This window comes from Argiope bruennichi, chromosome X2 (genome assembly GCF_947563725.1).
Source record: "Argiope bruennichi chromosome X2, qqArgBrue1.1, whole genome shotgun sequence".
NCBI lineage: Eukaryota > Metazoa > Arthropoda > Arachnida > Araneae > Araneidae > Argiope > Argiope bruennichi.
Window position 1 is genome coordinate 121461269 of NC_079163.1, and position 21294 is coordinate 121482562.

The 21294-nt window shown below is 28.4% G+C and overlaps 1 protein-coding gene across 1 annotated transcript; it reads left to right on the forward strand.

Annotated features, from left to right (window-relative positions):
- The first annotated feature begins 674 nt into the window (after positions 1–674).
- Positions 675–20301, forward strand: LOC129960412 (uncharacterized). The gene is made up of 4 exons (XM_056073834.1): positions 675–818; positions 6966–7668; positions 16377–17629; positions 17942–20301. Exons 2-4 carry the CDS (start codon positions 7161–7163, stop codon positions 18662–18664), a joined length of 2484 nt encoding a protein of 827 aa, XP_055929809.1. The 5' UTR covers positions 675–818; positions 6966–7160; the 3' UTR covers positions 18665–20301.
- Positions 20302–21294: the final 993 nt, after the last annotated feature.

A 21294-nucleotide genomic window follows, 5' to 3' on the forward strand; every position in this document is an offset into this window, starting at 1 on the left:
CTTAGCACTGAAAAGTATTATTTGTCGATCTTAATATTTTTAAGCATCTAACTATGAAAATTATGTTGATAATATTTCAATGTGTAAATTAGGTAACTTGTGGAGCTCATCAGTAAATTTTAAGTAAAACCTGCTTAAAGAAATAAAATGAGAACGCGTCCACTGTTCAAACATGAATTAATTTGATACAAACAGGAACGACCTTAATTAAAAAGTCAAACACAGCTTTAAAATTTTTTGCCATTCTTAAAAAGTCTTCAAATGAGAAACCGATATTATGGTGCAACCTTTCTATTTTTTGCTTCTAAATTTATTTCAACACAAGAAATTACTTTTCTTTTTCCGTGCCAAAATACGCCTTAACGATTTTCGTCGATGCCCAATATCGAATAAACTTCAACCTTACGCGACCCCCTTCTTTCATTTCCCCTTCCTGTGTTATCCAATTTTTTCTTTCTTTTCATGCTACCCCTCCTCTCTCCAATTTCCTTAAGATCCCTCATATAACCTAGGCCAGGTTCTCCAGAATATCCTGTATTCCTCCCATTTGGTTTCATTCTTTTCGACAGGGCGCGTGCTGTGCTCACAGATTTGGCGAAGTAGCTCTTGGCGATGAAGCAAACCTTCGCCTTTCTACAATATAACCCTGTAGAAGAGCGTGCGGTAGGGGAAAAAAGATGTCATCTCAAAGAAAATGCTGCAGCTCTCACGGAAGCTTCAGATGAAGGATCTAGTTCTGGTTATCAGAAGGGCACGGCTATAATTCGGATCTTCATCGCTAAGGAGCATCTGATGTAGAATAATCTTCATACTCTGAGGTAGGTTTTCTTTAAATTTCATTATGCCACTAGCTCCGTATTGTGATTGAAATTCCTATGTAGAGGCCATGGCCGTTCACTGCACCGTTTTGTTGTGGTCAAGAGCACTGAAAAACAATTGATTGAAAAACAATGGATGAATTAAAAGTAATGAATGAATGAGTCGTTAAGTTTGAATGTCGGCATCTTTCGTCGTTGAAATTGGTGTAATGTTTAGAAACTCAATTCTCAAAGGGAAATGTGTTCTCTGCATCGAAGATTGGGCCAACCACAAAATCAATACAGGATGGCGGGCTCATTCTCGAGAGAAAAGAGCGTACTTCGCTCTGTTTGGAAGCAAAGTAATCGGTTTTCATAGAAGAGGTGTGATGTTGGGGAATCTTAGGGATATTTTTAGATATTAATCGATTTTATTGGCGAGAATTCAGTAAGGAATTGCAATGACATGGCCTGAACTGAAGTTAAACGGAATCGATCAGTTTATTTAATTGATGTGAATGAATAGCCTTGAATGCGGTTATTGACGTAAGTTCATACTTAGTTTTTTAAAAACATTTCTGGCACGAAAATTTTTATTAAATGCTAATTTAATTTATCTGATGTTTAATATGTTTTTGGTTCAATTTGAAAAAGTGAACATTTTTTACATTTTCATTTTACTCTTCGAATGTAGATTTCCCAAACCAGTTTGATTTTATTTAAATTTGTGTATTAAGTTTTGTGTTTATTATTGCCAAACATAGCATGTCAATTTAATTATATATCAGTTTCTGTATTAACAGCTGTGTGTGCAATCGAAGAAATAATTTTAAAGCAGTTTCTTTTATTTTGACGCATTTTGCAAACCAACTAAGTCTTATTTCTAATAAATAGTAAATTAAGTATCGTTTTATTATTTTTCCTCATGTTGTTACTAAAAATATGGCGGATATAGTCAAATCATTCAGAAAAAAAAAGAAGCGAGTATATTATTTTTAGTTTAGCTTATACTTCTCCTTCAGCTCTGTCAAGAGCTGAAATAAGATATGACGAGCAAACATTAAATCAAAACTGTCCGTGGGTGAAAAAAAAAACAAACTAGATGCGACTTTCCTTTTTTTGGTTTACATCAAAGTTTTCGTCGAATTAGACTCACGTGTTTTTAATATGTTCTTTGATGTCATAGTTATATATAAATGACAGCACATTTTGCAGACGTTTTATATTGGTATCTTTAATCTTGTTAATACTTTTTTTTTGACTGAAGAGACATTTAAATCTAACCCGAAGATTACTTTATAATTATTACTTGACGATTGAAAATAAATTTTGTGTATCACAATGTAATCTTGATATGCTCAAACAACATATTTTCTTATTTTTATGTAGCTTCATCAAATAAAAAAAATCCGTACGTCTATCATGCGCAGTTTTGGCATGCAAACAATCTAGAGTGCTTGATTTTTATATGTCTCATGGGAGCAGTTGTATCAGCAATCACATCACTATTGTAATAACCTCTGCACGCACTATTAAATAATTGAGTGTTATAGTGGTCTTTATGCGGAGCAATTTTTTTTCAGAACAAGTTGCATTTAGATGTACGTTTATTATACGTTTTGTGATCATATTTTGGATGAAAAAATATTACATAAATTTTTCTGATATAAAAATAAGGCTTCGAATTTTTTTAAAAGCTCCTTTTAAATGCATATATAATAATCTGTTTATGAATCTTAAGAACTGAACGAAACTATAGTCAGTTATTGAAAATGCGATGCAGTTGTCCGAGATAGCTGTTTATTTAAAACATTTAAGTGAAAAGGGTAAAATTTTGCTTGAACAATTTTATTATTGTTAATTTTTATGATGATTTAGCTGATTAAAATCAATTACTCTTTTGTTATTTTAGTGCTGACTTTTTCTTTATTGTACGATCTCTAAATCTTTATATGATTTCTTTATACCTGAATAAAAAAGACATAATAACAGAAAAATAAATCAATAAATATAATTTGCAAACAAAAAAAATGTAACCCCAAGATTATCACTTCAAATAAATGAGAAAAAAAAAAAAAGCTCCTGTCAAAATAAATACTTCGAATTTAGTATAGATATTTGTATTTAGTTTTTCCTGTATTGTTTAGTATACCTTTTCTAAGCGTTCTGTCGATTTATTTTAATAAGATATTATTTCATATTTTTATTAATAAAATGCTTAATAGTAGTTTTTCATGATAATTCGAACCAAAACCTTAGTTTATTGAAATCAAAAAGCAAAATTGGATTACATAAAAATATTATATTCTGATGCAAGAATTCGTCTTAGGATTGCATATGAGTAAATTTTACATTAAAAATCAAGACATCTGGTTTTTTCATCCTTTTCATATCAGCTTTATAATTTTTTTTATTTATAAATTTGTGATCTATCCTTCTAGTTTTTATTTGCCAAAACCTATTTTTGGTTGGTGAATTAAACACTTTTGGCTGATTTTTCGAGAAAAAAAATATATATATATATATAAACTTATAGCTGTTTTTTAAAAAATTGGCTTAATGATTAGTGGAGAATATATTAAAATGCCAGTTTTTACAATAATCATAATTTTCAGTTTTAAAAATTACTTAACTTTTAATATTTCTTTTATATTGAACATATTTTTTCAAGATTTTATGCCGTCTTAAAACTATATGACTTATCTTTAGATCAAAATACGAAAAATTCTTCAAATTACCATTATTAACTATATTTAAATATCTAATTAATTAAAGAAATAGATTTATTCAGTGATTAACTTATATGCGCAAACAAAAGATTTAAAAATTTAAAGCATCTATTAATTTTTATATATGAATAACATTAAAAAATGAAATTTTATTTCTTTGCAGCCTTCTTAATATTTCTCAAAAGATTTCTAGATTTATGAAGAATATTCAAAACTGGTTTCTAGTTGCACTTTCAAATATTTATGGAATTGTTAAAAAAATATCTTATTAAGGTTACAAAGAAAAACTTTTAGCTCCTAGTTTTGAAAGAAAACTTTGAAATCGCGTGGCACCAAATCGAAGAAACTTCTACTCCTTTGAAAAGAAAACATCATTATTTTGGTTACCATGGGAACCTTACATGTTTACTCTTTTCACATCGTTCAATGAGAGCGTTCCGGGTAAAAAATAACACAATTGAAAATAGTTTCCATTCCATAGTGAATAAATGATAAAAATAAATAAAAAGGAATGTTCCAAGAAGATGATTTTAAATATTTTAACGTTCTTATCATGAATAAATTATTCGTGGATTTATTAATGAGCTGTTGATTAGGTTTATTGTAGGTGAAAAAGATTGGTATTAAAATATATTTTTGCTGTGCGTGAGAAATTTCGGGATATTTATAAACGAAAGGACTGAATTATGAATTGCCAGAAAAAGGTTTTACGCTCTGGCACGAAGCACGCATTTATAACTGGGAAAAAAAAATAGGAAAACTCCAATAGAATGCCTTATGAATATGCAATGCAAAAACAAATTATAGGTTTAGATAATCACAATACTAGTATGTATAGAATAAAATAACTTTATACATGGTTGAGTTCATATTTGTGCAAGTCTGCGTGTCGTTAAGAACAATTTTCTGTTATTTTTTAAATAATAAATTAAAATAATAAATAAAATAAATTGTGTTAATTTAAAATAATTCTGTATTTTGAAATCTTGAAAATCATGCAATTAAGTTTAATAATGGACACCGGACAATTGTGCAGCATCTTTAAACAATGTTTATATATGGTATTGCTTCATGTGCATACTAATACTTTACCAATGCAATAAAGCAAAAGAGGGGAAAAGAAACTGATTTAATTGTCATAATATCTTAATTGCAGAGCTTGGTTATTTATATTTTATTAAATTTTAAAATGATAAACAGATTTATCTAATAAAACTGGCTAAATTGGATAAGAATGTAGTTTCGAATGAAAAAAAATCTTGTTGTAAAGGTTCGTAATCTGTAACTAACGGATACAATTAAATCTAGATTTATTTTTGGGGAGGGAATGCTTGGTGGTCTATTTCAAAGATATTGCATTTGTTTAACAATGTCTCTTGTTCAAATACGAGATTTCCCGAAGTTTAACAATACATGGGAATATAGTACTGGCAAAATCGATTCGAAGGTATATTCGAATTCAAACTATAAATTTAACTTATGAGGAAGTTCCCAATAATCCACATACATTTTCAAAATGGAATGTTGCCTGTGAAGTTTCATAAAAATAATTTTTAAAAACACATTTTTATTCGTACGCTAAAATGAATAACTTTTTATTTTATTTTAATTGTTTTCTATTTTGAAGCCTTTAATTTATCTTTCATTTTTGTTAATATTATAGAAATATTATAGTCTTGAAATCATTTTTCTTAAATTTACTTCTAATAAACGTCATTTATATGGAATAAAAATTTATTTAAATTAATTGATCAACTAAGGAATAAAGAAAGAAAATTATTTAAATACTTTTTAATACTTTTAAAAACGTAACTTTTCAGTTAAATAATTATTTTTTGCCTTTTAGTCTTTCGTGTGTATGGTATCACCTTTCCAACTGGCATGGTATCACCTGCCGGTAATGAAAATGCTTGATCATTTGTAAAATTTATACCGAAAAGACAACTAAGCAGATAGAGAAAAAGGCAACAATGTGTTATCATTCAATTTTGAGTTATGTTTAAAGTTTCAATTCCTTAACTCATTGGGAAATTACTTTAAAATCGATTGCAAAATTTGCACAGAATACATACAGAAAAAAAAGTGACTTAATTAAAAAGTGTTAATAATAATAATAATACCGAATATGATATACTAGCATCATATATCGAATAAAAATATACAGAAAAGACAACCAAACAGACAGATAAGAAAGCGAGTTAATAATGCATTGTCATCTAGTTTTGAGTTATGTTTAAAATTTCAAGTCTAATTCATCGGAAAGTTAATTTAAAATCGATTTCAAAATTTGCACCGAATACAGATAGAGAAGAAAGCGAGATAATAAAAACGTTTTAATAATAATAAACACTTGATAGAAAGTAAATTATCGTTTAAAAATACAATTATTGTAAGATAAAAATTTTGAATTATCTTAAAATGAAATCCATTTGGTATTGCGGAAGGGATGTATTGTGGGGTTTGAACGAAAGAGACTTTTCGTTGTTTTAATCTTTTTATTTTTTGAAGGGAAATTGTATTTAGCATTGTTGTGAACAAAAAGACATTGAGAAAGAATGAGATGACATGGATTACCTAATAGCGAAATGAAATAAGTCAAGCTAAATAGTAGTGTATTGATTAACATACAATATGGTTAAAGACAGCAATACTTATAAAAAGTTCTAATAATTTTAAAAGAAATTCATTTTTCTTTTGTAAGATTTAAAGGATTCAAAACTTGAATCTTTTTGTAAAGGAAATTCAAAATTTTAAAGAATAAATTGTCTTGAATACACCTTCAAGATATTATTTTCTTTTTTTTTCACAATACTTCTTTTTTTGAAATAATTTACCACGAAAAATTTTCTAGAATCTATTTTGTTATAAATCTGTACAATGTAGCCGCGTTCATGGAATTTTTTTTCCTATTTCGGTAATTTTTAAAACAGTAACAAACTCGAGTATCCCAATTTGACCCAACACGGCAGACTTTGAGTCAAGAATTGCCATAATCGAATAATTATCTTTCCCATAATAACGTATTCTTGGCATGAGCATATTCAAACACGCAACAAAACAGTGCAAGAGGTCGCTAACCTAAAATGTTTCTTATGGTACCACAAATACAAAGTACATTTTTATTTTGGTTTTTCAAATTCGCCATTTACTCGACATCACTTAATTCCGTATTCAGCAAAAGAAATTTGAATCATTATTTATATTCTATAATAATTATATTGAATGAGCTTTAATTTTCGTTATTAAAATACCCACGATTAAAGCATACCGGAAGTTGATAATAAATATGTCATTGAGAGTGGTTATCATTTAATATTTACATTTCCTTTTTTTATATGATTAGTTCAAAGCACTAAAATAAGAAATGTTTTTTTTTTCAAGTGACAGAAACCGAAATTTAAATTCCGTAAAATAACATTGAATTCTTATTCTTTTCCAGGATGCGAATGAGTTATCAAATAATGTTCATCTCTGGGACCAATTTTCAAGATGCTTTATTCAATTGATTTTTCCGACCAACACTGCGCTTTTTGTAACAACTCAAGATAAAACATCATTTACTTTTATGACTCTAGATTTACGACAAAGTTTTAAAAGGTAACTACTTATTTTGTTCCTTGAAGATTAAAAGAATATGGCCAAATCAGCCAAATCACAAAGACTTGTCAAAGGTAGGAATGATGGAGCTGCCAGTTGTCAAAGGCCATCGGTTAACAGCCAGTGGTCTGTATGGTATTGTGTCTTCGCTTTAGGATTGCAGATCTATATTATGGCAACAAGTATTCAAAGGTTTACTCGCTACGTTTCTCTACCATGGCCTCCTCAAGGACAACCTTATTTTGAATTGAACGCCTACGTTGCCTTCATTGGAGCTGCCGTTGTTTTGATGCCATTTTTCGTGATATTAGGTCTCATGAAAGTAGGCAATTATGCTAATGACGGGCACAAAATAGGAAATGAAGAGCCCGATATGGTTGTCTATCAAAATTTACGAAAAAAGAAGTATTGTCGCTGGATGAAGTCTTTATGGAAGCATGGGGGTCCTCTTGCCCCTCTGGTACATTTAGCAGCTTCAATGTGCCTTTTACTTCCGAAGCTGCTTGTAGAAGCCCAGTTAATAAAACATGGTTTCCTTTCAAAAGGTAAGTTCTAGTTTCAAATTTTTTATTGATATATTATCAGTATAAAGCTTAAAATGACAAATCAAAAGAAAAGGGGAAAAGTTAATGTTTATTTGTATTAAAATTCGATCTCTGCTACTGGAAAAACACCGCATATCAGTATATTGCGTAAACGTTATATGCTGCATGTATATTGATGAACACACTTTTTTCTGTTACAGGAATGACATTTTAACACAAAGAGAACATATGAGCTCATTTTCTTTTCTTTTGATTTTTGGTCGCTTAGGCAGATGGTATATGAGCTTTGCTATTGTACAAATTTAATTTTAAGCTTATTTTTTTCTCATCATTGAGTTTTGAAAGTCTTTTTTGAAGTGAATTAGAAAAAAATAATGGAAGTGTTATTAAGGATTATAATTAATAACTATGAAGATCCTGATAATTAATTATTAAAATGACCTTAAATCAACAATGTTATGAATTCAGTTTTATTTGTTAAGGGAACAAATTATAAACAATAATGACAATTAAGGAACACACTTGCCCTAGTTAAGAAATCAGTTCTGAATTTACATCAACAATTTAGTTTATTGTTTAAACTTTTATTTTCAACTATATTTATTTTACATTGATAAAGAAAATGGAACTGTAATTCTTATTTTTGAATAGGAAAAGAAACCCTTCTCTTATTTAATCGAGATTTTAAAATATCTAAATTGCTTATGAAACAGGAAAGAAATTTTCGATCATAATCAATTTCTTTAAAATACGAAAAAAAAAAAAAAAAATACCTACTGAAGCAAAAGCTGGTCATTAGCATCCCAGAAAAAAATATGAAACTTCTGAACATTACGAAATCTCATCCTTCGAAGTTTTAAATTCTGTAAATGGATTTTATATAATGCATATCCTGAGTATCATGATATCAACTTTTTTACTGTTAGTTTTGCAATTTTTTTTTATTACATACTATAAGAAAATAATTAAAATGGTAACTAGCATTTTATTGGTTAATAGTAATATTAAATTCAGAAATAATGGAAAAGAATTCAGGTTAATTTTAATAGATTCAGCGGTAAACTTTAGTTTAACAAGAATGTACTTATTGTTTCAACTTTTTTTTTCAGGCAGAACTTTGTGAAAGCATTTTAATACTTATGAACTCTTTCCTAAAAGCTATATAAGCTTGAAAACCAATAAAAAATTATGAGTGAAAACTAATTACAATTTAGTTTTTAAGTGTTGTTTTTAATCTTAGGAAATAAATATTATTTTACTGAAGGCAGACAACTTTTTTTAAATGCAAAATCTCTCCGTCTCTTTTTTTTAACAATAAAATTTCTATAAAACTAATTGTTGAAACATTTAAGGAGGAATTTATCAGCTTTAAGAAAGTTCTGCCATAAAAATGAAAAATTTTGAGAAAACGCATCATAGAGAAATCGTATATTATTTAATCATTGCCTAACTTTTTTTAAGTAAATGTTTTTCTTATGGTTATAACTTTTATTAATAAAATTAAATGGGGAACATGTTTAAGCTAAATTTTTTTACTGTTTCATTGGAACCTTAACTTTAAATCCCAAATGAATGAGATATTTTACGTAAATAATGTATTCAATTTACATAAAGATGTTTTGAAAACATGAAATTACCCAGTGTTTTGTGACTTGAAGTCACTGTGCTAGTTCTATTATGAAAGTGAATGTAATAATAAAACTGATGACAAAGAGAACATTGAGTTGATCTTCCTATTCTCAGTCTCATCCGTTTTTCCGCTCTGTTCGGTTGAAAGCCTTAATTGCTGGTATGGAATAGCTGATTGGCTATCCCTTGTGTTGTCAAGGCCACTTGACAATTTTCTGACCTCCGTCTCATGCGATGTGAAGATGAGTCGCATCAATACAGCTCTGTAGCGTTCTTTCTCTACAAGTAATTAGAAAGTAGCATATGTGACGTCAAGATTTTATGACATCCTTCAGCTTGATGAGATGCACTTTGGAGTCAATTGTTCTCGGGAGTTTGATTAGGATCCAAGCCTACACAATACAAACAACAATTGAGAATATCTGGGTAGCAAACGTACAGGCAGTTAAGCTTTTGATATTTAGTATTTCCCACGGAAATATAAACACGAAATATTAAGCTACTCGCTGTTTTGTACAGGGGGGGGGGAGAAAGAAATCCCCCAAACACTATTTTAATTAAAAAATAATAGTAATAAAATTGGTTTACGTCTATTAGAAAGTTGCATAGAATCAACAAAAGTTATTCTTACTTATTACTTCCAGAAATTTTTATAACGATAAAAAATAGAAACAATTTTATTGAACAATTAAAATTAAATCTAATAATTTAATTTCATGCAAAAGGGAGGAATAAAAAAACTCTTTATAAATTTAGCAACATAAATGAGAGCTGCTCAACATAGCCTTCATAACATAAAATAAAACTGATTTGAGTAATTATTTCCAAATATGTGGAATAATTTTAATTTTAATTTCGAATAAATTCAAGTTGGTTTTTATTTCCAATAAATACTTCCTCCCTACAGATATTGTGTAGTAAAATTGGTGTTCTCCAATATTTTTTAACCAAAGAGTTTAAATAAGTATATTTTAACTAATGTTATTTTTTTCATTATCCATCATAAAATTACCCATTATATATTATTAATTAATTCTTTCAATGGATATAAAATTATCCATTGAAAGAATAATTTTTTAAAATGAGGTTTCATCCATTTCTCATGAAATCTGTTTTTCAGCATAAACTTTATTTTAGATAATGCGAAACCCTTTTTAAAATTTTGTGTCTCTGGATCTGTAATTTTTTCTAATGATAATGCAATTCTTCAAAATAACGATTATAAACGAATTTTAAATTTTCAAAACAAATTATTGAACGCAAATTGAGACTCAAATTGCTAAATGGATGCAGTAAATAAAATAAAACTTCATTGACTAAGAAAAATCACACACTAGAAGCTACTGTATGCTGATATTAATATGCATAAACTGTAGTTTGTAACTTGATGTTTTTTTTATTTCACTCTTTTTCGTAAGAACATTTATTTTCTTGTGAGAGAATGATTTGGGTCAGATATAATCCTATCATCTAATTTGTTGATTTAAGCTTTCTCATTGCTTTATATATGATTTGTTATTGATCATTATTTCGGATTCAATGGAATCAATTCATGGTTAATTAATGGACATCAGATATGTCACATCAATTATACTTTGTAATCCGATGCACATTGTGCATAATTAAAAACATATAATCAGAGTACAACTAAGATAGCATTGTGTTATATGTCATATGACATATGCGCCAACGTTTGTCATGTGATTATTTATGTAAAGGGATTTAATATAAGAATAAAATGTAGTTTGAAGTATTGATTATGAATTTAATCCATGCTATATGCGAAAAATATTCGTGTGAATTTTAGATATAATATAAAATGCATTACTTTTTTTTTTTGCTTCTTGTAAAGTTTATAAAAAATGGAAGTACGTTTGATCTCGACTTTTTATAATACGTTGTCAGACTCCCTAATGAGGCAAGAATATAATTGCTTTTTTTAAATGAATATTTAAACGATTTTTAAGAGATAACCATTATATGTAATAAGATATTTGACAATTAGAATAATTACTGGAACTTAATATACCTCTTTATATCAGATTTACTATTTAAGTCTATTCAAAATAAAATAATAATAATAATAACATGTTTTTACTTATTCTGGGCAATCAGTACATGTATATCCATTGTAATTACATACATGTTGACATAGCATTTCATAAATTTATAAATTAAGAAAATTTAAAATTCTTAATGCTGAAACTGTGTTTCTACTTAATTTTAAATGCTTTGATAACTTCAAAACAAGATATTAGTAAAAGAAAAGCCTTTTCTATTTAATGATAAATTTATAATGGGATACTCATAAATAGTTCATTTAATAACATGAATAATACCTAAGTAATGGGCTTTTAGAAAACATTCTAAAATATATTTGAAATCTGTTTTATTTAAGTCACTATAAAAAAACAACAACTAAACCACTATTAAGAACTTACTTTTCTTTAAGCTTCAAATAAAATTTTCTTTTCTAGTTTGAAATAATTTTTATAAGTATTCTTAAACGTGACATTATTCTTAAATTCTTTTAGTAAACAAGACGTAAAATAATCTGTCATAATTGCATATTTAAGAACAATTCAATAATAAAGGTTTACGTTATTTTTAACATGTTTGCTCCTAAATTACATTTTAAGTAATTAATCTATGTTTATCAACTAAGCTCATTTAATTAAATTTAATGCTTCCTTAAGAGAGCGTAGCTTTTAAGCCAAAGAAAGTTAATTAAGAATTTTACTGCTTTATTTTTAATATTTTTCATGTAAGAAAATATGGCCAATCTGAAGTTTTTTTCTTATAAAAGAAAAGAGAAAAAAGTTTTTTTTCTTTGATCTGAGATAAAACTAAAACTCATAAAAAAAGAAAATTCTTTCCCTTAATATCCTGAGTATTAAAATCTGTACTTCTCGTGACTTTTAAGCCGCTCAATACCAGGTTAGGAAAGAAAGGCCTCTTTCAAAGTGAAGACATTCAATTTGTGAAAGGAATAGAAAAGAATCCTATTCCCGCGTCAAATTCCTTGCATACCAGGGCGCCCTACACAATAATAATAAAAAAAAAGCAAGGTAAAAGCTCTTGCGAACATTATGGGAAATAAAAGAACTAAAATAAAATATTTGAACATGCTTTCTAAAAGTAGTATTAATTTTTGCAGGATTTTTTTTCTTACTTGAAATAAAAACAATAAGCTGTTTTGGCGTTTTAATGTTTTCGATCGAATAAGGAAAAAATATAGATGTCTTTTCAAATTTTAATTAAGTGTGGTCTATTATAGGTTTTCATTATGGTACTTCTTCTCTTTTAAAAATAAATACATTATTTTTTTGAAAATATTTTCATATAATTGTTGGTATTAGTAATTTCGACCAATTAATTTTAATCAAAATGATTTTTATAGACTTTTAATGAGATATTATTAATTGTAAGCTGATTGTTTTTTGCCTCTCAAAAATAAATTTTTTTGATAATTTTCTGGTAAAAATATGTTAATTTGATTTAGATTAGTCCGAAAATAATTTTTTTATGTAATCGAGGTATTATAATATATGGCACAAAGATGATGAGGAGCTGTTACTTTTTATATTTGTTTTGTTTTCGAGAAGTTACTCTGATAGACTTCACATTTAAATCAGTTGCTTAATTAAAAGTACAAAAGCTTTGATTGCAATCACAATACAATAAATATTAAGGGTAATTCTTTTCTTATTGCTTTGGAAAAAGCATTCATTTTTATTATGACATTAGCTTTTATTGCAACGTTAAATCTTCTTTATTGTTCATGTTCTATGTGGAACACGTTTAAAATTCAAGTTCAAACCATTTGTTCAAATGATGAATCTTTACTGAATAAAAATGTTAAAAGTGCCATATGCTCGATCTTGAATAGCGCCGACTATGTGATACATATTTCATGCCTAACACGTACGTTTTCATTGTAATGTTAAATAAACTTCATTATGTTATCTCATTTAAAAAGCAGTGGACAGTTGATCTTCTTCTCCGAAGAAGTGCTAACATTTATTGAATAACTCTTTCAAGAAATTATTTATAACTGAAAATAATCTATTCTTTTATATTTGTTTTTGATTAAAGATCACAAAAAGATTTTAATTAAATAAATTACTATACTTTTTTTTTGTGAATGTCGATAAAAATCAGAAATCTCTGTTATATGAATTGAATGGGATTGTCACAAGTTCTGTTAGATCAAACAAGATCTTACTCAATGTACTTTTATTATTATTATTGCAATAGTTTTCTTAAAAGTGTCCTTTCATTTTATTCTAACTGAAAAAATATATTTAAAAAAATATATTGCGGGATAAAAAATGTTTATTCTTTTTTTTTTGCATTATTAAAAACTTTTTGTGTATCTCAAAGAAAAAAAAAATTAGTGTATCAGTCTTAGTTATTTATTTAATGTTTATAACAATTCTACATAACCACTTCGGATAATTAGAAACCCGGTTAATTTTGAATCATGATTATTTTTTGTCAACAAGTTTACCAAAATTGTTTATTTGAAATTACAGAAATAGGACCTCAAATACTACAATGTATTAATATTTTAACAAACTTTTTTATTCGTTATTATAATCTTATTGGAAGATTCTCAAACATAACTGATTTTCGGTGTGTCCCTTGTTTTCTCCCAATGATTCTTTAAAAGTATTTTGATGAGAATATTTCCACACTTAACAATGTGAAACTTCCAAAATGTACTGTACCATTTTTCTGTGAAAATGTGTATAATTTACTCACATCACTATTTAATTACTGTAAATGAAACCTGATTTAAAAAGAATTAAAATTTTCTCTAAATAATTTTTTGTGTGGTAAAAGAACATTTTCTAATCACAATACTCTTCATATCTTTGAATCATGAAAATCCTTTCCAATGCCAACTTTAACATTTTTCCATGAAAAATTCGATTTAAAAAATGGAAATATATTTCGATTTTCTAGTACCAGGTATGTTAACAGAGATCTCCTTTGATAGAGGCCCGGATAATAATGTTTTTTGCTGAAACAGGCCACAAAAATAAATTCATTTAAATATAAAAAATTCCATCCAAATGTCTAGAGCATGATTTACTTTCGAAAGAATTTTAGTTTAGATTTTTCTTTTTATATTTATCTTTTTTTCTAAATCTGTGAGGTAGTCTTTGTGAAGGAAAGTGGTGATATATGTTTTTCAGCTGGAGATTTTTGTGCTACAATATGTTGATACCGTCCTATAGCCAAATTATTAATAATTAGATTTGCGATTTTTGATAAATATCCCTGAATCACTGCTTAATTATTTTGTGATAAAAAATAATTTAATTAAGAATTATTTAGCAGTAATTTGATTATCATTATACTATCTGTACTGAAGATGAAATGATTATTTTTGCAAAATATTAAAGGCTTAAATATTGCACACATAACGTCTGGATTATATTTTTCGCAGAAGTGGCATACCACCTGCTGGGAAATAAATGTATTGTATTTAATTGTACAAAGTCGAAGCTTCAAGTTATAGGAAAGTACTTAAGATACAGTTAATAAATAAGATATGATTTCTGTGTTAGTCGGAGAATTTTTCAAGGAGAGAAGAATTCGATTGTTTAGTGTCATGTCCTTGGAGTTCTCCGAACACTGACCTATTCATAGTTTCTTATTTATCCTTTCATTTGGGTGTCATTCATCGTTTGCAGACACACATCCGCTAAGGAACATTTCTTTTATTGCTTGTTCAAAGATGAGTGATAAAAGTAATTTACTGCCTGTATGGAGCTTTGAAAGTGATATGGACTTGTAACATGAATGCTTGAAAAAAGTATTTATAGATGTAATGCCATGTTTAGTGTTGCTGTTTGTGCAATCTTGTTGTCATAAACACGCTAGAATCCATAAAGAATTGAGAGATCTAATACCTTATATGATTTGTATTTTTTAAGTTTCGTTTTTAATGCAATTTCAAACTTTGAAAGTACGACATGAAATTGAACTAATTTAATTTGATATTTAATATGTAAAATTTGATGGCTTTCATTTTATTTTATTTTAAATACAATCAATTGTTATAATTTATTTTTTGAGAACAGGCAGATCTTTTAATCTTTAATTGGAATGTAACACAAAAGGTTTTATGAATAGTACTTGGAATTTTAACCCTTCTCAGCAGTTTATTCTCATAATATAAACCTGTATGAATTTTTTTTTATTATTTTAATAAAAGAAATTGACGAATAAACAACCATTAGATGAGCTTTCACAATAGTGAAAATGGCTTTGTTAAAGATTAGAAGATTAAGATTAACTTTATTAAAGATTAGCTCCCTTCAGGATTAAATACTCGTATTACAAAAAAAAAAAGCATCAATCTGTAATAACTTTTTTTATTAATAAATAATGTTTTCATTTATTTTGTGTATGGAAATTCAAAAATATTTTAATTCATTTCACTATTTTTCACCTTATCCGTTGCTTCTGAAGGATTTATTTGAGAATCAACTTGACATGTCTTTGGAGAAAAATTCGTTTGCATGACATTTGATTATTCTGGCCTTGCATTTTTATTTTTGCTTTACTAACAATTTATTTAAAGGACATTTCCGCAACTGCACTCCATTAACATAACATAGAATGTTAGTTTCGTTTTGAACTATATCTAAGTAAGACTTTAATGATATTTCACTTTATGTTCATGTTAGAAACAAATAATAAAAAATAACCACTTAGTAAATAGAAATATGTCGATCAAATATAATGGAGTATCTGACTGAAACAATAATGAATTTAATTTTTTCATTGTTACAAAATCTATTTTATATAAATTCACATAATCAAAAGATGACTTTTGTAATCATTTAACTGTAGGAAATTTATCTTTTCTATCAGTAATAAAAAGAACAATAAAACTCATTTTATCTTTCTTTTCTTAAAGTTTTCGAAATGCTGTATAGTTGTTATGATTACTTTTCCTCTTTATTAAATTACACTTTTTAAAGATTTTTGTTTGTTTTGTTCGTTAACCTCGAAGTCAACGGGTTAATGTTAATTGAATTTCATTATTCATTTTTTCTTTCTAGGAGCAATATGGAGAACAGATCTGGATTTTCTTATAGCTCACAAAGATCGCTTGGTAACCCTGCGTTTCATTTCCACTTTAAATGTAACTGAAGTATGGGGACAACAAGTTGATGATTCACCAAGACCGTATCTTAGATCAGAAATTCAGTCGGAAGAACATGCTGTACTTTCCACTGAGCTTATAAATTATGCTATAGCTCTGCTCGTATTTGCTGTTCGGTATCCTGCTGTTTTCTGGAGTGCTAACAAATGCTACGGATTCTTGTTCAGTTGTTATATGCTGTTTACAGCGTCTCAGCAGCTCTTGGTGTTTGCTGGATTCACAATTTTGTACAAAGTACACATTTGTGGGTCAAGAGATGTTTTGCTGAGATTCAGCTCTTTGCTGCTTAGTGTAAAACTAACCGTGTTGATATTTTTTCTGTACAGCATACTCTTAGCAGTATCTGGAACCGTTTTGTATTTTTACGGTCTTCAAAAGTATAAAGAATGGGTGGACAGTCGATTGCAATGTCAGCTTATTCGTTGGAAAAAAGAATCTCGACGTTTGTGGGGCGTTGCACCACATTTGACTGCTTTCCTGTTGCTTATATCCACAGCGGTATGTGCAGGGCCATTAATGTACGACTATACACTAGTGTATTGTGGAAGTTTGGATGGCATTGTCTTGGCTGGCGTAACGGGTACAATAACTCATTTGTTCCTTTGGATTGTTCTGTGGCTCATTTTAACAATTAAACATAAATGGATGTTTGTCTCGTCTTCTGTAAGCAACAACCTCCAAGCCAACGGATTTAAAGGCGCTGGTCAGGATGCTCCACTTCTCGTTATAGATCATGGTCAGACTTATCAAGTCAGAGAAAGAGATTCAAGAAAAGCTATCCTTAATGTAGTTCATAAGTCAATTGCTTCTATTCCAAAGATATCTCCAACCGAAGATGATGATATTTATTGGCTCAAACCTAAACCTCCACCTCCGAAGGATGAGCGAACTTCAACTTGGCATAAAAATCAGAGAAAATCTCCAGGACCGAAACATAAAGTCATATTTCAAGATGGTCTTCTTGGGTCTACAGCTACTTGTAAGAGAACTAGGTCTCTTAAAAAGTCTCCAAAAGTTGCCGGACGTTTCAAAAAGCAGAATGTGAAATTCGAAGAACTGTCAGATTCTGATGATGGAGATTACGCTACTTTAAGAGACATGACAGTAGTCAGAGAAGAGGGAGATGGTGAGGATGGAATTCTTTGCAAGGTAGGGATGGCATTTAAGTAATTTTTATATTCTTCATTGCTTCCCTTTTTATTCTTTTTTATAAAGTAAAAAAACTTTGAAGATAACAAAATAGCTAATACTTTTATATTTAAAAACAGTCTGCACTTTCATTATTTTCCTTAAAATATATCTAATTCTAAATTTTAGGACCTAATCCATTGATGATAAAAAAAAGAAATAACTTAGATTATTATATGAGGAATAATAATTTTATTTTAATATAATAGATTTAATTTATTCTCCTGATTAATGAATAATCGAATGACTAACTCAGTTTTCCATCCGTTGTAGAGGCTGCGCCCAAGAGAAGGGGATGATGTGATTAGAAGAGATTATGAGAACTTAGAAGTTCCAGCCTACTTCTCGAAATATGATGAGCATAAGGATGAAGGAAATATTAAAGATTTTGAAAATCCATTGAATTCTCATTTACGAGTACCAGTATCTGTTCATCGTCAGCCATCTAACGTTTCGAGGAGAACTGATTCTGGTGTTTCCGGAGGAGATGCTGGTGATATATCTCCAAGATCTGGTTCAGTCAGCGAATCATCAACTTCTCCAGAAAAGGGAACCAGTGAATCTTCAAGCGGTGTACATTCTAATAGTAGTGCAGGAAACAAACGTTCATCTAGTATGGAAAACGTGGGAATAATTTCCTTTGCTAAGCCTCCTTGGAAAAGTATGTCTTTACAGAGAGGTGTGGTTCCACCAACTAATGAAACGCCTTATTCCCATGTTTTCAGACAGAACAATGCAATGACTATTCAACGAAAACCAAACGAGGCTTCCAGCGCTTATGTTGAGCCCTTTGGAAGAGCTACTAACGTGAGACTGACATCCTTCACAGACCATTCGGATTTTCCTCCTCCAGTCATTAATAGTGGTAGTTCAAAGTCTCCTCTGCAATATACGTCAGGAAATCTGCAGACAATTCCTACCCATCAAAGAAGAGACTCTGCAAATTATTCTCTCGCTTCATCAGCTGAATCTGAATCTAGTGTGCAACATACATAAACATGTACAGTGTTTATTGTGACTGGAAGTTTTGTGATCTGTATGTGCATGTGTGTATCCATGATAAAATAATTACCTGACATGAGATAAATACAATACTATGCAAATCCTTATAAAAATATGAAAGTGGTCCTTTCCAATATTGTACATTCCTTTGTAAAATCATCTATTCTAGCGTAGATGCTCAATATCTATAAAATCTAAACTGTACTTTCAATAATTTTAATATCTATGTAATGTTTACCAGTGTTTGTCAGCATCTCCATATCAGTATGTGTGAAAATCACAAAAAAGTGGTGCAAAGTGAATTAATTTCATTCCTTTTCTGTGTACATGTTATCGCACAATATGCTCGTGTAATAACCGTTTAATGAAGCATTACAACTTTTAATTGGGGAATAAAAAGCATATACGGAATTATAATTCCATAAGAGTAATAATTTTGAAATTGTTTTCGTATGAAAGGTTGTGTTTTCAATGTATGTGTTTGACCTTAATGTTTAAAGGATTTTAAATAATATGTTGTCGCGTAATCTAATATTATCTTTTTAATTCTCTGAAATAATACAATAAATACCATCTCTCCTCTATATCAGTTATTAAGTACTCAACTGTTCATGTTTTTAAACAAACAAACAAACAAAAGAGACAAAAGGATTTCAAAAGAACCTCTTTTATCGGAAATATACGTAGACGTAATTTTTTTTATTTTATACTATGCACTCCTAATAACAACACTGTGTATATAATTCAAGTAGTTACTGTTATATATACTCTTAATGTCACCTTAAATGTTAAAGAGTGATTTGAGAGAACATTTAATTCCTTCTCTCGTATAACAGCATATTTGTGGCTGCAATATCGTGATAAAATAAGCGTAGTTTTATTACTTCCTTTACGTGTCATAACCCCTATAAAAAATTGTATTTGACTATATGATTGCGATTTTAAACAGAAAACTACTGCTCCCATTTTAACAATGTTCAACGCTGCATTTATGTTCACTGCTATTTATAATGTTCGTCCGTTTCGCTGAAATTTCCTAATAGAATTAGTAAACTATGTACGGCAGTGGAAATCTGTTACCTGAGTGTTGAATTATTTTCGATATTGCAAATTTTTTGAGCTTGTACGTATTTTTGAATCACAATTTACAAAATCGTTTTCGTTGTTTTCAACAAAAAATTGTAATAGAATGTTCAGTCTTGAATACCTCATTGATATAACTTATTAAAATGATACATTAGCCTCTGTATGTGCTATATTTGTGCTTCCATTCTCTATTAAATACTATTAAAACTGTACAACTCATGCTTAAAAAAAAGGGGTCTGTTTTTAAAACAATTCCTTTTTTAATTCTTTTTCATGGCATATATCAAAAGTAACTGAAATAGATGTGTAAATGCAATAATAAAAATACGTGTAAAATAGCAAGTCGGCTCATCAATTTTGTATATTCTTTTTTTTTTGTATTGGGCAAATATATTTGTATGAATTTTATTATAACATAAAATTAAAATAAGAAAAGCAAATATAGATGTTAGCCTTTGTTTTTAAATATAACAATAAAGTATCAGTAATTTTTTTATTTATTATTTACTGATAATCAATAAATTGTTGAAATCTTTTATTATGCCTAAATTTGATTTTTAAATAAAAAAAATATTGCTAAGGAGAATGAATATTTCTAAAACTGATGTTCTAGATTTTGAATATTTATATTAGAATCAGTTCTTTAGAATTTTCAGTATTTGAAAATATCCTGTCTGTATGAAAATTTTTGAAATGAAAAAAAAAAAAAAGTAAATCTTTGGAAAATATCTTCATAAAAACCAAATGTGTGTTTATATTGTAGTCTAAAAGTCATTTATAGTCACTTTTACTTACATTTTAATAAAAATCTTCAACATGTGGTGCATATTTCAGAGCATGTGCTTTAAAATGTATGCCTTTCTAAATAAAACAGGAAATGTGTTTCTTATTAAATTTACCATGCAACTTTTTTTATTGAACTTTCTATATAAATTTTATATACTATCATTTGGAGCATAATTATCATACTGAAAGTGAAATGAATTATTTGGTGTTAATTTTTAATATTCTTTATGGACATAATAGCCTTTTAACTAACAATTGGAGTTTTATTGTTTAAAGCATGTTAAATTATATTTAATTAAACATCATTTTCGGCTTTGTAACATCTTTTCATGTGCCTGTCGGAGGAAGTAATTGAAATCAAATCCTTATAACAATGTCAGCAGTTTGTTAGAGTGAGTATGGAAAATGTTTATGGTGTGTACAAATTCAAAACTATATTTCAAAAACCTGTGAAGTACAAAACTGTGCATTGTATTTAGCAGCATTAGGTTTATTGTCGAAAGTACCAAAATTTTGCTCAATAATTTTATATGTGCTAATTATACTATATCTTTTACTGTGTAGTTTTGTGATCATGCCTTTTAAGAAGGCAGTCCATTGTTTTAATTTTAACTGTTGGTTTGGGATTACTCTGATTATATTTTCTTTTTTTATAAATTTAAAAAAAAAACTGAAATATTTTTGAGTTTTGATTTTAAAAAATGAATAGTTAATATTGTGTAACTTTCATTCGTAAACTAATAATTTAAAGT

What these genes read in the sequence shown, in the direction of transcription:
- LOC129960412 (XM_056073834.1), top strand. Translation starts at nt 7,161, where the DNA reads ATGGCCAAATCAGCCAAATCACAAAGACTTGTCAAAGGTAGGAATGAT. An exon ending in ACATGGTTTCCTTTCAAAAG is followed by an intron (nt 7,669 to 16,376) that starts GTAAGTTCTAGT and finishes TTTTCTTTCTAG; the next exon opens with GAGCAATATGGAGAACAGAT. An exon ending in AGGATGGAATTCTTTGCAAG is followed by an intron (nt 17,630 to 17,941) that starts GTAGGGATGGCA and finishes CATCCGTTGTAG; the next exon opens with AGGCTGCGCCCAAGAGAAGG.